A 17090-nucleotide genomic window follows, 5' to 3' on the forward strand; every position below is an offset into this window, starting at 1 on the left:
AGAGTAGGGATTGGATTGCAGGCAGGGATAACAACCATCATTTCTTATCCCCCTAGTGAAATAATTGATGAAATTGAAGAGTGTGGATGTGATTTGATCCCATGGAAGCCATTGAAACCCTTAATTTGATGATGCTCTGGGGGGGGGGGGGGGTCAGAGAAGGCAGAGATTAGTAACTTTGGACTACTTTCATTTGGGTTTTGTGGGTGTAATTTATCATGGTTTTATAGCATAACCGCATTTGTATTGTTTTCTTTTACTTTTTTGTAGTTGTATTTTTGTACATACAATCTATATATAATAGGAAACCAGTTTTTGTTCTCCTATGACATCAGCATTTTTTATAGGAAAAAAAAGTTCAATCGAGTAGTCATAATTTCTGTTTTTTTTTTTATCTAAAGGATATAAAATACTTCTGGTGATATCATCAAAAAATCTATGTTTGGGAACTCTTCGTTGATATCTTTTCGCTGATTATCTAAGACATCCTTTAAAGCACATACATTCTCATTAGTTTGATGTACCTTTTTATGATAAAGTTCAACCGAATGCATAATTTTCTGTTTTCTTTGATGTAAAGGACATAAAATACTTCTGCTGATGTCATCCAAAAACCTATATTTGGCAACTATTCGTTGATAATTTTTCGTTGATTATCTAAGACATCCTTTGAAGCATATACCTTCTCATTATTGAAACACAAACCTTCCCATTATTTTGATGTACATTTTCATGATTTATATATAGAAATTTGAGACAATGAGTGAAATACCCCCAAGGAGGATTTAAATTGGTCAATTGCCCATGATTGTACATAACTCCAAAACAAATAAATTTTTGGTACTGTGCGGACGAAAATGCCCCTCCTTTATTGAATACAAGTCAGACTGCAGAAAATGTGTGTGTCAGACTGCAGAAAATACGTGTGTCAGACTGTAGAGATGGACGGCGGGACAGACGATGGACTGTTGGATAAAGCAGCGAAGATCAAATCGAGATTACATTATCGATAAAATATTCTATAGCAGATACTGTGTTATGTTATATATCAAATATATATATTAACGGTTAACATTATTTTAGCAATTTTAGCAAGTACACATTATTTTAGCTGAAAACTAATTTTTGGTCAAATTATAATTAGTGTAATGTATAACCTCTAAGGTATAGTAGTATCTATATCATCTGACATGTATGGAATAACTTATAAAAATATGTATAAGCTCACAAGTTATTTATTCAACATTTATCATCTACACAAACTATGTATCAATGAACATCAAGTCTCTTGTAATATCATATTATCATACAAACCAATTATCAATTAGTTGGTATCATATAATGTATCATCTAACAATATATGTACCAAGTAACAAATTGGTTACCGGATAACAACCAACTTATCATGTAACTTATTAATTCACAGACATGTATCAATCTGTTTGTGAGCTAATAAACCAAATATCAGCTAAACAAATCATGTATCAGTTAACGTAAAGACTTTTGTAACATCATGTTAACACATTTATGAATTCTTCGGTATCAAACTATGTGTCAGATACTAAAACATGTAAGAAATCATTTATCATATAAAATTTGTATCAGATAACAAATATGATAGTTATGAATTCTTTGGTATCAAACTATGTGTCAAATAAAACAGTTATGAATTCTTCGGTATCAAACTATGTGTCAGATACCAAAACATATAAGAAATCATTTATCATACAAAAATTGTATCAGATAACAAATAATGTATCAGATAACAACTTATTAATCAACACCATGTATCAATCCATTTATCAGCTAACAAACTAAATATAAAAAATGTTCAAGCTCACAAGTTATTTATTCAATTATTTATCATCTATACAAACTATGTATCTATGAACATCAAGTCTCTTGTAATATCATACAAACCAATTATCAGTTATTTGGTATCATATAATGTATCAGCCAACAATACATGTACCAAGTAACAAATCAGTTAACAGATAACAACGAACATATCATGTAACTTATTAATTCACAGATATGTATCAATCTTTTTGTGAGCTAATAAACCAAGTATCAGCTAAACAAATCATGTACCAGTTAACGTAAGGACTTTTGTAACATCATTTTATACAGTTATGAATTCTTCAGTATCAAACTATGTGTCAGATACCAAAACATGTATGAGGATTTACAATGAATTAGAACATAGGAAAAAGAAAGAAAAATAAGAAAGAGAAAGAAAAAAGAGATAAAATACACAGCACACAAAAAAAAGAAATAAACATAAAAGAAAAAGAAAAAATGAGACTTTGAATTGTCTCTTGGTTTTAAGTGGGGAGAAGAGAAAATAGAGAAAGTGACAGAAAAGTAGACTAGCCACCTAACACAAAACAAAAGAGATAGAGAGAGTGACAGATGGGTAAAATCGTCCAGCGAAAATATATTATATGAAAAAGGGTATGTTGCCAAATAAGGGTCTAGTTAGGGGCAATCTCCTCAATTTCTCTAGAAATTTTTACAGCCACAATGTTTTTATAAAAGCTTTTGATAAAAAGAAAATAAAACCAAAGGAAATAAAAGGGATTTGATAGTACACATTTTATTCTCTTTCTACCTCCATCAAATTGTTTTGCACTCTCCCTGTTTCTTTGTTCTATCATTTTTGCTCTTAAAGCTTTCATATCTCTTCTCACAACACAACTTCAAAGTTCGTGAATCTTTGGATTTTTGTTTCCATTATACTTTCTTTGTGTTAGTTTTTTATCTTATTTGATTTTATGTGATTGAAATTGATTGGGGACGAAGTCATTCTGTATGGAATTAGGATTTTTTTCAATTTGATCTGTAAATCTCGGTGGTAGTATCTTTTTCCAACCATCGTACGTTTCATACTTTCATGAGTATGTAGATGTTGAACTATTGCAAAAAAACTTGGCTGTAGTTCTCGCTAGAACGTTAGAACAAACAAAATAAGATTTTTAGACAATTCATTCACAAGTTTAATACTATAACACAACTACACGTTTAACTATCTTTGATTTTTAAGTAATCAATTAATTAATGTCATTAATCTACGTAAAGGCACATGCATGACCAATTATGACTTTTCAACGTACAGGCGCATGCATAAACAATTGTGACCTTTATCACTTAACAGTTATTTTATATTGGTAAAAAATAGTTATTTTATCTATTTGTGTAACCTTTTGTTCATAGTCTATATAAACGTATTCTAATCCAAATTCCCCCCCCCCCCCCCTCACCTATGTCTTTTTTATATGCTATTCTCATTGTAAAAAAATTGATCTTTCTCTTGCTTATCCACGTCTCTGTCATTCGGATCCATAACGATGGTTTTGATGTTACGGTTGTTTCCCAGGTAGTGGTGTTTGGTGACGACATTTGTTGCGCTTCTTTGACCGCAACCCCTGGTAGTGGTGTAAGGTGATGACTACGGTGGCTCCAGATTTGTTTAACAATTTGGGAAATAACAACAGCATGACAAACAAAATCCAGATTTGTTTAACCATTTGTTCATGCAAGTATATATACGCCGTAATCTATGTTCTAGGCTGTTCATGATTTATTTACTAAGACGTTCCTCATTACCAGAGGCGGATCCATGTTGACTAAAGGGGTGTCATCTAACACAGGTTAAAAATATATTTCAGTAAGTTTGTACCGTGTAATTGAAAATTACGCATCTCAATTGATGTGTTTACTCCTTTCTTGACACCCCTTAAATAGATAAACCTGGGTTCAAACCAAACAAACTACTTTTAACCTTTATTTTAGTTTTAATCTGGGACAAGCTCAATTAAGAGATCTCCTCAATTAATGACACCCTTGAAATTTTATCTTGGGTCCGCCACTGCTCATTACCATTATAATATTATATACCTCCTACTATACATTAGTTTTGTAACAGATTCTTACAAGAAATATTGTAATTATTTTATCTTTTCAATTCTATTTTTTTCCAATTTGTATGAAATATTCCCATTTAAATGTTATAATGTCCAGTTTTTTTGAAAATTTACAAAAAAAAAATCATTGAGAAAATATTAATCTCATTTTTATCCGATTGTTTTTTTAAACATATCCGATTTTTGCTATTGTGTGTTTCAGATAAGCATATTTACTAGATAGTTATATATAAATAAATATTAATAGGTGTATAAGATATGATTTACATTCTACTTTCAACAAATATTTCTTAAACAATTCAGTCATTATATGTACAATATTTGTTTTTGACATCCACTCATGCAAAATTCAGTCATTATCAATGTTGATATTTTATACCTATTGACTGCTCACTAAATTAGTATATTTATCCTTATGTTGGTATGTTATGTAAAATTTGAATCTTAAGTATTACTGTAAAATTCCTTAAATATTATAAGATAACATTTCTATAGTTGATCGTAAAATTCTTAATCATTTCAAAATTGCATATATACAGTTAGTCTTATTTTACAATTACTTTTGGATACACCAGAATCCAAATCAATTGTGTAGTTTTTCTCTATGATATTGGTTCATTACGAAATTAAAAATCCACTAAAATTCTATACTTGAAAAATCTTATTAAAGGCACCATATTCTAGCAAAATTAGTATTATAATTTTGATGACCAAATTTATAATAAATTAGTGCTTCTTTTCAAACATCGCAGTAGAAAAATTAATTTCATCTCGAGGGAACTAAGTCACGATTTCTAGACACCAACACGGATATGGTTCATGTTTTAGGGCTTATTTGCATACCCGAAGAGAGGGTATATCCGTGGGTTAGTCTGGACTCTTCCATAGGCCTGAGATACCTCCAGGTTAATAAAAAAAACAATTAATTTCATCTTATTTGGCCATCATTTTTATTACAAAAAACAATTAATTACAAAGATTCACTATAAAACATTTTTTATATGTGTCATCATTTTCATTTCAAATATTTTATATAATTTTTCTTTTAAATTATATTTAAAATTTAATGTCTTTCCCCCGCAAACTGCAGGGTCCTTAACCTAGTAAATAATAAAAGAATTATTCTACGGAGTGAATGCTCATTTATGGGGTTTATGGTTTTGTTACTTTGTATGATCTTTAGCTTAGGCCTCACATTTACCCGGACCCAAAGACCCGACCCGAAATCGAACCGAAAAACTCGGTTCGGGTAGGAATCGATCCGATCAAATTACTCTATCGGGTCTGTTGTAAAGGACCAGCGGGTCTTAGACCCGATCCGACCCGAACCCGAAATCCGATGGGTACCCGAATTAATAATGTAAACTAAATAAAATAAATCGAGAGGGAGCCGAAGACGGGTTATTTGTCTACAGGGCAAGGGGGTCAGCCACTAGTAGACAACCAAATATTGTTGTATCTCGCATAGTTTAATATATATACACATTTTAATATAATAAAAACATAAATTTTAAATAAAATTTCAAATATTTTCGGATATATTAATATTTTCAGATTTGTTTTTGTATTTTTAAGTATTTTTAGGTCGAACCTGAACCGAACCCGATCCTGAACTGAACGGATAAATTCTAGTTACCGGAATGGGTCCAACTATCTAAGATCCGACCCGATCCGGACCCGGTACGATCCGAACCGACCCGGAACCAAGAATTTAAAATTACCCTATTGGATCCTACCGAAAAAATCCGACCCGAACGCGACCCGACAACCCGAATGCCCATGCCTACTTTAGCTTATTGTTTTATTAGTTGGAAGTGGTAAGCAAGAAAACTAAATCTGAATCCAAACCCAAAATTGAATGGAGTTTAAAGGTTAGGTATTTTAGATATTGAATACTTCTCGAGATGAATTAAAAAATGGGAAAACTGTCAAAAAAAAAACAAGATTATTGTCCTCTTGGTATAAAACCAACATAAAATCAAACCTATACTAAAAGGAGAATAATCTTCATAGCTAGGCTGTCCACGGCGACAGATAAAATCAGCCAATAGGAGTAGAGTTTGTGCCACGTCAGATCGACTTAAGTCTCTTCCTCTTTCTTGCCAATGTGTCGGTGTAAATTTCTTTCGCCGTTGAAGTCGATCGTGTCTGTTCGCCTTTTTCTGTCTCACTGTCATACCCTAATTGCAGTCTGTTTGTCTCCCTTTCTCACTTTTGTTCACTGTTCTATTTAAGTGAGGAATCAAAAACTCTCAGGTAATAAAAAAACTAGATGGCTGCTCAGCTCTCTCTCTCAGATCAGAATTGAAAGATTCACCATTAGTCGAGATTAGTGCTTCAACAGAGATGGGGTCACCCGATCTAATTACATCCTCGAAATCTTATTACAAGGAGAAGATCGATGCTGCTTGGAGGTCAGTAATCCTTTCCATATTCTTTTTCATCAATCTATAGCTTTACATATGTATCATCGGAAGAGTAACTTACATCAGAAGAAAAATTACAGGGACAGGTTCAAAGGTGGGATCAGAAGAAAAATCAAAGTCCTGCTCATGACCCTCAGAGATCGGATCTTTCTACGCTGTTGCTCCTCCTAGAGCAGAACACTCGCGTTTCACCGGTCTCTGTTATATCCTTCTCTTTTGTTATTCTTCTCTAAATTTCTATTTTGTGTTTTGGTAGCGCTGATGACACACTTAAGCTCTCGATTGATAACAACGTTTCTTGGAATTTTGTGTAGACTTTGCAATTCTTCAAACCGTTTTGTGATCGATCCTTCATTGTTTTCTTTTTCCTTGGTAAAATTATCTGCTAGGTGATGCTGAACCTACCCACTTGGTTAACGGTTGGATTATGCCCTACTAAACAAAGTAAGAAGGGAAATTGACAAGAAACATGATGCTTTCAGTCAATTTACCAGTGAAATATTTTTTTGATGCGTACTAATATTTTTGAATTTTCTCTACAGATACTATAGTATGCTTTCAATAAAAAAAACAGTGAAATGGACCTATTGAAGAAGAAACATACAAAATAGATGTTGCAAAAATATTAGTGTGATCTAGGATGGCACAGAAAATAATAACATGATTCTTACGACTCATTCTCCCGACCATTGTATCTTCAATCACTTTGATTTCAATGTTTATATAAAGAAAGGCACTAAGAAAGAGATGCCCATGCGCAGGGACGAAGAGAACAACAATATATAGAGGTGATTGATTCTGAATTTACTTGTGGTCAAGGTGAGCCACTACCTCGCCTCCTGGGATTGATGCTTTGGTAGCTTCAGTTGCTGCTTTGATTGATTGATTCCAAGTTCCTCTCCAGGTTTTGGTTCTTTCGTTGGTAATTGCCATGAGCGTCCAGAACGGAAATGACCTATCCAGATATCACCTTTAGAGAGAGAAGCACAATTTCTAAGTGAGTTCTTCTCTGCTAACACTATTTCTCACCTCAGATTGAATAACCAAAGGCTAAGGGTACTCTGTATGTAGTGGAGGTTCTCTAAATTTCTCTGGTGATCGAGTGTGATTAACATGCAATCCTTTACTCTTTCTGAGTTTTTTTGAATCTTTTCTCTTTCTTCACATATATTGTATCAGATGAGTGGAAGGTGTAAGAGATTAGAAAGAGGATATGAGAAAGAGGCGGAATCACAACAGCCTAGGATATTTGTATAATGCTGAACGGGATGCAGAGATCGCTTGCTGATTGAAATTAAAGAACTTATTTGCCATCGATATTTCTATTTGATAATTTGTGTACTAATGCAGTTCTTATAAAGTGTTCCATATACATAGCTATAGATGTAACAAAGTAATAATGAATATTCTGTATATCAGGTTGGCTATGCACTTACAACACCTAGAGAACACGAGGACAACGGTCAATGAAAAGATCAGCGACGATCATATATGGAGAGGCTCCGACGAAATCTCCGACAGCAACCGGTACTTCGAACCCTTAAACGGTAAGAAATTCTCACACGTGTGTACAGCTCCAGTGAAATATGATCCAAACTGGATCACAACAACAACAACAAACAAAACTTCAAACAACATCGCTTACATAGTCACCGGAGCTCAGCTAGAAGTTAAGAAACACGGCTCAAAATCAGTTCTCCACCTCCGTCTCCGTTTCACCGGAGTCTCTGACCACAACGTCGTTCAAAAGGAATAGGTCCATGGACCAACGTAAAATACTGATTGAAAGTGTACGGTTGTTTTGTTTATTTCTGAATGAATATAACTTTTGTCTTTTTAGTATCCTTTTCCTTACCATGTTTCTGAAAAGATCGAGTTAGACGCTGTAAACAGTTGAATGTGAGAAATAGTGTCGGAGGAGAAGATAAGGATGTTCAGGAACATACACCTGGCTCTCAAAACTTCACGATAGAGAGCTCGAAGACAAAGCCAAAGAAGTACCAGAGATGAAAACATAGAGGCGTAAGAAGAAACTTAATACAGACGAGCTAAAGAGAATCACGAGGCTGAAGCTAGCAGAGGCAGACATGTTACAGCTTAAAGCTAACAAAGCATAATGGGAAGCTGAGAGATTGTAAGGATTGTTCTACGGAAACGGACAAGTACTATGAGGAGGAATGCGCAAGTAACTATCTGAAACAGAGGGTGACCACGGTGAGGCAGAGAAACAGTATATGTTTGAGAATATTAAGATGAAGGAAAATTCAAGGAGCTCATCACAAAGCAAAGATGGTGGAGGAGGGTCACCTGTATATGTTTGAGAATATTAAGAGGGTCACCTGTATATGATGTACTCAAAGTTCCGCGATCTACTTCATGGTAACAATCTCTCGCCTAAGATTGATCTCTTAACCGGAGTGTATGTAGCAATGTGGAATCTTTCTCCGGCCAAGAAGCTTTGCTTAGTTTGGAGAATTATGGTTTGGTTTATATGATATATCAAGTTTTGGGTGGTGAGTTTTCACTTAAAGGTTTTTCTAATATATATATTTGGTTTACTGGTTTTAGAAAACAATAGTATTTTGGTCAATTTTGGATTCAATTTATTCATGTGAAAATACATATTTTCTATGATTGATTACAAATACTCCAGCGTAATAAAAATAAAAAAATTATACTCTAGAAAATTTATGACTTAAACTGTATAGTCACCATCCCATACATATTTTAGATAGTAAAAACATTAAACTGTGAGTTTTACTCATTTTTAATTCAATTTACCATTTATACTTTTATAACTTAGATGAAATATATTATAACATAGATATTAATATATAATGCTTTTTTATAATCCCGGGCGTAGCCCGGGTAAAATATCTAGTTGTCCTAATAGTATAATATTTCTCATAATCCCAAAACTAACCATATAATTAATCTAATTAAACATAATTTAAAAGTTAATTTGAATTTAAAAAAAAAAGTTAATGGAAAAAAGGAAAAAAAAACATTTGAAAGGCAATCGAAAAAAATAAAAAGGGGATAAACATTTGGGAACATTTTCCGTAATCCTAATTCAACTTTCTCCGCCTCTCTTTCTCTCTGTAGAGGCGAACAAGAAGGAGATTGTGCTTTTATCATGTTTTCACTTGTATTTTGCTTCTAAAACTTTTTATTATGTTTCATTTTGATATGCTGTTGTGCGTTGCTATCCTTTTTTATGGTGTTTTCAGTTTCTTCATATGGTTTTTTAAGCTAACTAGTTCTTGATTTATATGTATCTCATATTTGGTTCGTTGAACAAAATAATAATAAAATACAGAGAAAACAACAGTGTGTCCGAGCCATAGAATACTCATCATTGTAACATCAAAACACTGAGAAACAGTTGTGTGTGTCCAAGTTATAGAATGGTCGATGAACAAAATAACAACAAAACAAGCAGCGAGATATTCATTCTTGGCTCCTTAATTTTTCAAAAAGCCATAGAATGATTCTCGATTTATATGTATCTCATCTTTGGTTCGTTGAACAAAATCATAACAAAACACAGAGAAACAACAGTGTGTGTCCGAGCCATAGAATACTCATCATTGTAACATCAAAATACTGAGAAACATTTGTGTATGTCCAAGCTATAGAATGGTCGATGAACAAAATAACAACAAGAAAAGCAGCGAGATATTCATTCTTGACTACTTAATTTTCCAAAAAACCATAGAATGGTTCCTAAACAACCTAGTTCAAGGGATTTTTTTGCTTCCTAACTTCTTCTTCCATTGTCTTTTTCAAACTATGTTTTAGATATTCAATATGTTCTGCAATTCTCCCTTGCACAGCCTCTCCACTCTTCGAATCTCATCAAGTAAAGCTTCATCAAACACCAAATATGTTGTATAGATATGCATCATAGAGAACAAGAATTTGTGAAATAAATCAAAAGAAAACCATAGATTGATGAAGAAGACAAAGGAGCAGAGCCGGTCCTAGAAACTGGTGGGCTGGAAGCAAAAAAGAAAATTGGCCTACTAAAAAAATAAAATCAAATGTTGTAGAGGAAGGCATTCGAACCCATACCTTTGGTAGTCTGTGGATGTGCAATAACCAATTAAGCTAAAGAAACTTTTGAAAAAATATGGCCGATTTAATAGTTATTATTTGGCGGCCGGAAGCATGTGCTTGGTCAGCTTCTACTAAGGACCGCCTCTGCAAGGGATAATCGTTTTTTTTGTTTTTTTCACAAGTAAAATCGACCATACCACGTTTTAGGAAGTTATAATATTTTTAGGAGATTTTTAGAATTTCTTTAACTGAAACTTCATTAATTTTCGTAAAAAATCAGGTATTCTTAAAAGTAGAAGGTCATTCTCAAAGTTTAGAAGAATGATAAAACACTGAATAAACTTTCTACTTTGAATAGACGTAAGAGTACATTGTAGAAAACACATTCTCCGAAATTTAGAATACTTTACAAAAGTAGAAGATGCATTCGGAAGGAAAGTAGATACTTTTACGATTAGTAAAATGCGCATTCTTCTTATTTAGAAATTTAGTAAATAGTAGAATGAATGTTCTAAAAGAAGTAGATGAACATGTTTAATTTAAAAATCGTTTTCTATTACACTATTTTTCATAGAAAATGCATCCTACTTTTAGTAGAATGTATTTTAAAAATTTTATTTATCAAGTTTTTAAACAAAAAGAAATTATTAGCTTGTGTATATGGGTGTTTTATTAATTATTTCTATTTTTAATAATTTTTGATGCACAAAATTATTTATTTTATTAGTTTTCAGAAATACAAAAAGTAAAAAAAAAAAAGACAAAAATGATTTTATACTAAAAAGACAACAAACTATTTTTTTTTGTTCTCTTATGGCAATTTTTCCTTGAAATTGAACTTAGTGTTTCTGTGTTTGAGAAGTTCAAATGTTTATGTAGTTTTGGTAAGAGTTATTTCGATAATTATATTTTTAAATATTTGAATAGTTTTTACAAAACGTTAGATAATTTTGGATACTGTGAGCGGATTTAACCTGAAAAAAAAGACCGAACCGTAGGTCCATAGGACCATAGCTAATCTGAAAAATAAAAAATATTTTGAACCAAATTAATAAAACCTAAATTGTGAGTCATATGAACGAAAGCGTCGGCAATTAAAAAAGAAAATTCAAATTATGAATAAAATAAAATTTCGGCAGTTATGTCGTTCGCCTAACCACCCACCATGAATAAGAAAACGATCGCTCTGTAGTTCCTGTCGCGCCCCATCACAGGGAGAGCAATGGAGGATCCGATTCTATCTCCATACGATCTTCTCTTCAGAGCTCTCTCGCTCATCCCAATTCGTCACTACCTCTACGCTCTCTTCACTCTCTGGACCGTCTTCTTCTACAATTTCCTCGAGTTCCACTTCATTGGTGATACGTTTCTTCACTATTTCAAATGCCCCCGCGTCAATCTCATCTTCCATCCAGACTCTCCTCTTTACCACGGTCTTGTCTCTCGCTGCCGTATTCTCCACGGCCGGTGATATTCGATCTTTTTTTATTTTTTATTTGGGATATTCGATCTCAGAATATTAATTTGAGCTTTTCTTTAAAGATATGTGGCGACTCCGTGGTTAGCGAGTCCTCATCTTCAGACTTGTTTCCTTAACTTCAACGGATTGCCTCCTGTTTTCACCTACACAAGGTACTTACTGATTCCCATCTTTTTAGCTTATCCTTAAGCGTTTTGGATAGCTTATTGGAAGGTCTCTTTGTCCTCCTCCCTGTATCAGGCAGCTCTTTCGCGCTTCTGATGGTGGAACAATTGCATTGGACTGGCTCACCAACTCTCATGGTAGTACAATTTTAGTGACTGAAAACGTTAAAATTTTGTTATACCATCTTTGTTTTGATTTGAAAGATCAGAGAGAACAGAGAGAATATGTTGAAGAATACTTCCCATTCACATATCACGTTACAACTGAATATATACATCTCACTTATAATAGAGATAGACTCAAATCTACTCAAATCTATATTACACTTATCTTACAACTCTATCATCATCTTCAACAACCATATCTCGGATATATCGGTTCTCTCCTAGAACCTCTCTAACACTCCCCCTCAAGTTGGAGCGTGTAAGTCATACACTCCAAACTTGGACAACAAGTATCGAAATGGAGAACTGCCCAACGACTTTGTTAATATGTCTGCAAGCTGCTCAGTTGTCCGTACATGTCTCGTTGCTATGAGTTTAGCCTTGACCGCATCTCTCACCGCATGACAATCCTTCTCTATATGTTTGGTTCGCTCGTGGAACACTGGGTTAGCTGCTATATAGATTGCGGATTTACTGTCACAATATAACTCCATTGGAGCGTCATGTCTAACACCAAGATCAGCTAATAACCTTTTCAACCACTGCAGCTCCTTCAGCGCATCTGACATAGCTCGATACTCCGCTTCTGCTGATGAATGCGACACAGTATCTTGCTTCTTCGTCTTCCAAGCAATAGGAGAGTTTCCCAATAACACCATATACGCAGACAAAGAACGTCTAGTCCGTGGACAAGTTGCCCAGTCCGAATCACAGTAAGCTCGGATCTGCAGATCACTACTCGCCTTTAACATGATCCCTTGTCCCGGCGTCCCCTTGAGATACCTAATCACCCTCATTGCTGCGTCCCAATGAGCCTCTCTCGGCTCATGCATTACCTGAGAAAGAACATGCACAGAGTAACACAAGTCTGGACGTGTTATTGTTAAGTACACAAGTCTCCCGACTACTCTCCTAAACCTCGCTGGATCCTCCATCAAAGGACTCTTATTTCGCAGTAGCTGGTGGTTGGCTTCCATCGGTGTGATCGCAGGCTTGCTCCCAAGTAACCCAGCTTCATTGATTATATCCAAAGCGTACTTGCGCTGTGAAATAAACATTCCTAACGGTCCTCTTGCAAGTTCAATACCCAGAAAATACTTGGCCTTCCCAAGATCTTTCATGTGAAATTTTTCACTCAACCGTTTCTTGAACTTTTGGATTAGCTCGAGATCATTCCCTGCCACAATTAAATCATCCACATATATGAGGACTCTAATGTTCTTATCTCCCTTGCCGAACATAAACAAAGAAGCATCTTCGTAAGATTGCACAAAACCCATGCTCTCAAGCGCCTTAGATAACTTCTCGAACCAACATCTTGGTGCCTGCTTTAAACCATAAAGCGACTTCCTTAGCCTACAAACCTTGTTGGGATCGTCTGATTGGAAGCCTGGTGGTAATCTCATATAAACTTCCTCCTCTAACTCTCCATGTAAGAAGGCGTTGTGCACATCCATCTGATGCACTTCCCAATTCTTTGCAACAGCAACTTCTAGCAGAGTCCGCACAGTGTCCATCTTTGCAACAGGTGCAAAGGTCTCCTCATAATCCACACCCTCGACTTGATGATTTCCACAACACACCAGTCGAGCCTTATACCTTTCTATCGTCCCGTCTGCATTGTACTTGATAGTAAATACCCACTTGCTTCCTATAGCTTTCTTCCCAGCAGGTAGGTCAACAACATCCCATGTTCTATTGAGTTCAAGAGCAGTTACTTCACCTTTCACTGCCTTGTTCCAATTTTCATCACCAAACGCTTCCTTGTAGTTTCTTGGTATGACACCAGCACTAACAGCTGCAAGGAAAGCTTGATGCGCATCTGAGAAATGCTCGTCAGTAACATAATCGATAATAGGATACAGAGTGCGTGTCTTACCTGACCCCGATGACTCTGATTGTGTGCCGGCGACAGTGTTATGTTTATCAGGATGTGCTTGAGCATTGTAGACAACGTAATCGCTAAGTCTCACAGAGGGAACTGCTTGCCTATGACCTCGTCCCAAGCTTTCTTCTGCTGCAACCTGAGATGTTTGCTTCTCAACTTCCACATCTCCTGCGTTTGATACTTCTTCGGTAACCGGAGAAACAACTGTACTGGTCCCCCTATCTTCCGTTGCAGCTTCCTGATCATGTTCGTCACACACATCTACGACCACCGGAGGCAAGGTAAGAGGTACTTCCTTTCCACTCTTCTCAGTACACTCCTTCTCTGCATAAGGAAATCTCATCTCATCAAACACTACATCCCTCGACACAAAGAACTTTTTTTCGTCAAGATCATATAACTTCCACCCCTTCTTGCCAAAAGGATAACCAAGAAAAACACATCTCCTGCTTCTCACACCAAACTTATCCTTGTCTCTCCTAGACTTGTGTTTATAACATAAACAGCCGAAAGTCCTTATCTCATCGTAGGAAGGTGGCTTCCCATACAAACACTCGTAGGGAGTTTTACCTTTAAGCAACTTCGTCGGAGTCTTGTTTATAAGGTGGGCAGCAGCCAGTACACTCTCTCCCCAAAATCTCACTGGTAACCCTGCTTGGAACAGGATAGAACGAGCAACGTTCAGTATATGGCGATGTTTTCTCTCCACCCTACCATTCTGCTGCGGAGTCCCCACACAAGACGTCTGGTGTATAATTCCAGCCTCAGCAAAGTACTTAGACAAGCACATGAACTCCGTCCCATTGTCGCTTCTCACACTCTTCACTTGCTTCCCAAACTGTCGACCTGAAAGGGCAATGAAATTCGGCAGTACAGTTTTCACCTCACTTTTCTCTAATAATAGATGTATCCACACAGCTCTCGAGTAGTCATCTAATATGGTGAGAAAATATACTGCTCCACACGAGGATGGTACCCGATACGGACCCCATAGGTCTACATGAATCAAATCGAAAGAACTGGAACTTTTATTAAGACTGTCTGAAAAAACTTCTTTGGTTTGTTTAGACTGAAAACAAATGTCACAACCACCAAACTTATTCGAAACTTCTTTAAAACCAGATACAAAAGGCAAAAATCGCAAAACACCATAAGCGGGATGTCCTAGACGTCGGTGCCACACAGCTTGATCCTCTGAAGCTTTCACTCTGTAGCCCCTCTTTATAGTAACATCCCGATAAACATAAACACCATCTTTGACTTCACCGACTCCAATCAGAGTCTTCGTAAAAAGGTCCTGCAAAACACACAAAGTATCTGTAAATACCGCAAAACAACCAGTCTGTCGGAGCAACTTTGCCACAGACAACAAAGTACAGTTCAAGTTCGGGACATAAAGAACATTGGTTAAGGTCAAGTTCATTGACAACCGTAGGCTTCCACTCTTGGTAGCCATCACGTGACTACCATCAGCAAAGCTTATCGGACAGGGTATGATACTACGAACATCGCTAAGTAACAACACATCTCCTGTCATATGGTGCGATGCTCCGGTGTCAATGATAACCTCACCAGTTTGTACCTTACCATTTAACCTGTCAGGTATTGGAGATGGCTTCTGCTGCTCGATCAACGACGCCAAGGACGCCCATTGCTCTGCACTCAGTCCCGGAATTGGTGATCCCTTGGTACCAGATGAAGACACACTTGGACCCTGAGCTGCATTAGCACGAGATGAGTTTGTTCTTCCTCGTCCCCTGCCTCTGCCACCTCTTCCATTTCCCTGATTCCTCTCAGTCCACCACTCAGGAAAACCTATGATCTGCCAACAATCCTTCTTCTCATGACCACTCCTACCGCAGTTAGCGCATATCACCGAGCTACGACTCTTCGCCATTGCTGCCATAAGACCACTCAACGTTGAGTCTTCTCCTGTCTTTGGCGCAGTATTGGTCGCAAAGCCAACTGGAGCTTCTTTTGCCTCAACACGTGATGCTCCAAGCCTCTTCTCTTCCCTCACCACTCGTTGATATACAGAGTTGAGATCAGGTAAAGGCTCGAGTCCAATAATGTTTGTACAAACATTGCTGTATCTTGCTTCATCAAGGCCCATGAGAAACTGATGTACCTTTTCTTCTTCATACTCCTTGGCGTACACTTCTGAAGCCTCACAAGTACATGTTGGGATTGGTTTGCAGTTAAGCAACTCCTCCCACTTCTGAGATAACCTCCCAAAATAATCCATGACAGTAGATCCGTCTTGCTTACATGATGCAAGCTCCGCCTTGAGTTGGTGCACTCGCACCGCGCTTCCCACCGAGAACCGCTTCTTGAGTTCAAGCCACAGCTTACAACAATCCGGCGAGAATGGAACAGTTGAGCGAATTGCAGGTGAAATCGAAGCCCTGATCCACCCAACAATCATAGAGTTCGCCGTCCGCCACATCTCAGCCTCCATAGGCTTCTCTACATCACTCGGGATCTTCAAGGTTCCGTTCAAGAACCCTATCTTACGCTTAGCTCGTAAAGCGTTTTCAAGCTCACATGCCCACTCGGCATAGTTCTCTCCGGTTAGGATCACTGGACTGATCGACGTTCCCGGATTATCTGATGGAGCAAGGTAATACGGAGACATCGTACCTTCCAAGCTTACACCAGAAGAACTCACAACTTCCTTTCCACTCTTCACACCATCTTTTTCTCCACTCATATCTCTTCTCTCGTCTTACGCCTATAGAAAGATTTACTTAACCTCCTTGTGGCTCTGATACCATGAAAGATCAGAGAGAACAGAGAGAATATGTTGAAGAATACTTCCCATTCACATATCACGTTACAACTGAATATATACATCTCACTTATAATAGAGATAGACTCAAATCTCTCTCAAAATCTATATTACACTTATCTTACAACTCTATCATCATCTTCAAACAACCAATATCTCGGATATAATCGGTTCTCTCCTAGAACCTCTCTAACATG

General features: G+C 36.5%; 2 protein-coding genes across 11 annotated transcripts in view; both read left to right on the top strand.

Annotated features, from left to right (window-relative positions):
- Positions 1 to 5984: 5984 nt before the first annotated feature.
- On the top strand, positions 5985 to 8191 carry LOC130499177 (MACPF domain-containing protein At1g14780-like). Of its 10 annotated transcripts, none has more exons than XR_008938033.1 (6): positions 5995 to 6337; positions 6430 to 6543; positions 6739 to 6793; positions 6892 to 7168; positions 7254 to 7346; positions 7529 to 8191. XR_008938033.1 is itself a non-coding variant. In XM_056993144.1 (2 exons), exons 1-2 carry the CDS (start codon positions 7300 to 7302, stop codon positions 8103 to 8105), a joined length of 384 nt encoding a protein of 127 aa, XP_056849124.1. In that variant the 5' UTR covers positions 7175 to 7299; the 3' UTR covers positions 8106 to 8191. The 10 variants fall into 10 exon arrangements, 1 of the variants encoding a protein (XP_056849124.1); XR_008938030.1 differs by having other exon boundaries at positions 6001 to 6337; positions 7111 to 7168; XR_008938031.1 differs by having other exon boundaries at positions 5990 to 6337; positions 6430 to 7168; positions 7529 to 7687; positions 7769 to 8191.
- A 3351-nt stretch (positions 8192 to 11542) lies between these two features.
- Positions 11543 to 17090, top strand: part of LOC108831570 (uncharacterized) — a 12923-nt gene continuing 7375 nt past the window's right edge. Inside the window, exons 1-3 of the mRNA XM_056991995.1 lie at positions 11543 to 11875; positions 11951 to 12040; positions 12129 to 12190. Of these exons, the coding sequence (XP_056847975.1) occupies positions 11631 to 11875; positions 11951 to 12040; positions 12129 to 12190 (397 nt within the window). The 5' untranslated portion in view covers positions 11543 to 11630. The remainder of the gene's footprint in view (positions 11876 to 11950; positions 12041 to 12128; positions 12191 to 17090) is intronic.

This window comes from Raphanus sativus, chromosome 8 (assembly GCF_000801105.2).
Source record: "Raphanus sativus cultivar WK10039 chromosome 8, ASM80110v3, whole genome shotgun sequence".
NCBI lineage: Eukaryota > Viridiplantae > Streptophyta > Magnoliopsida > Brassicales > Brassicaceae > Raphanus > Raphanus sativus.

What these genes read in the sequence shown, in the direction of transcription:
- LOC130499177 (XM_056993144.1), top strand. Translation starts at nt 7,300, where the DNA reads ATGACCTATCCAGATATCACCTTTAGAGAGAGAAGCACAATTTCTAA. An exon ending in GAGAGAAGCACAATTTCTAA is followed by an intron (nt 7,347 to 7,768) that starts GTGAGTTCTTCT and finishes TCTGTATATCAG; the next exon opens with GTTGGCTATGCACTTACAAC.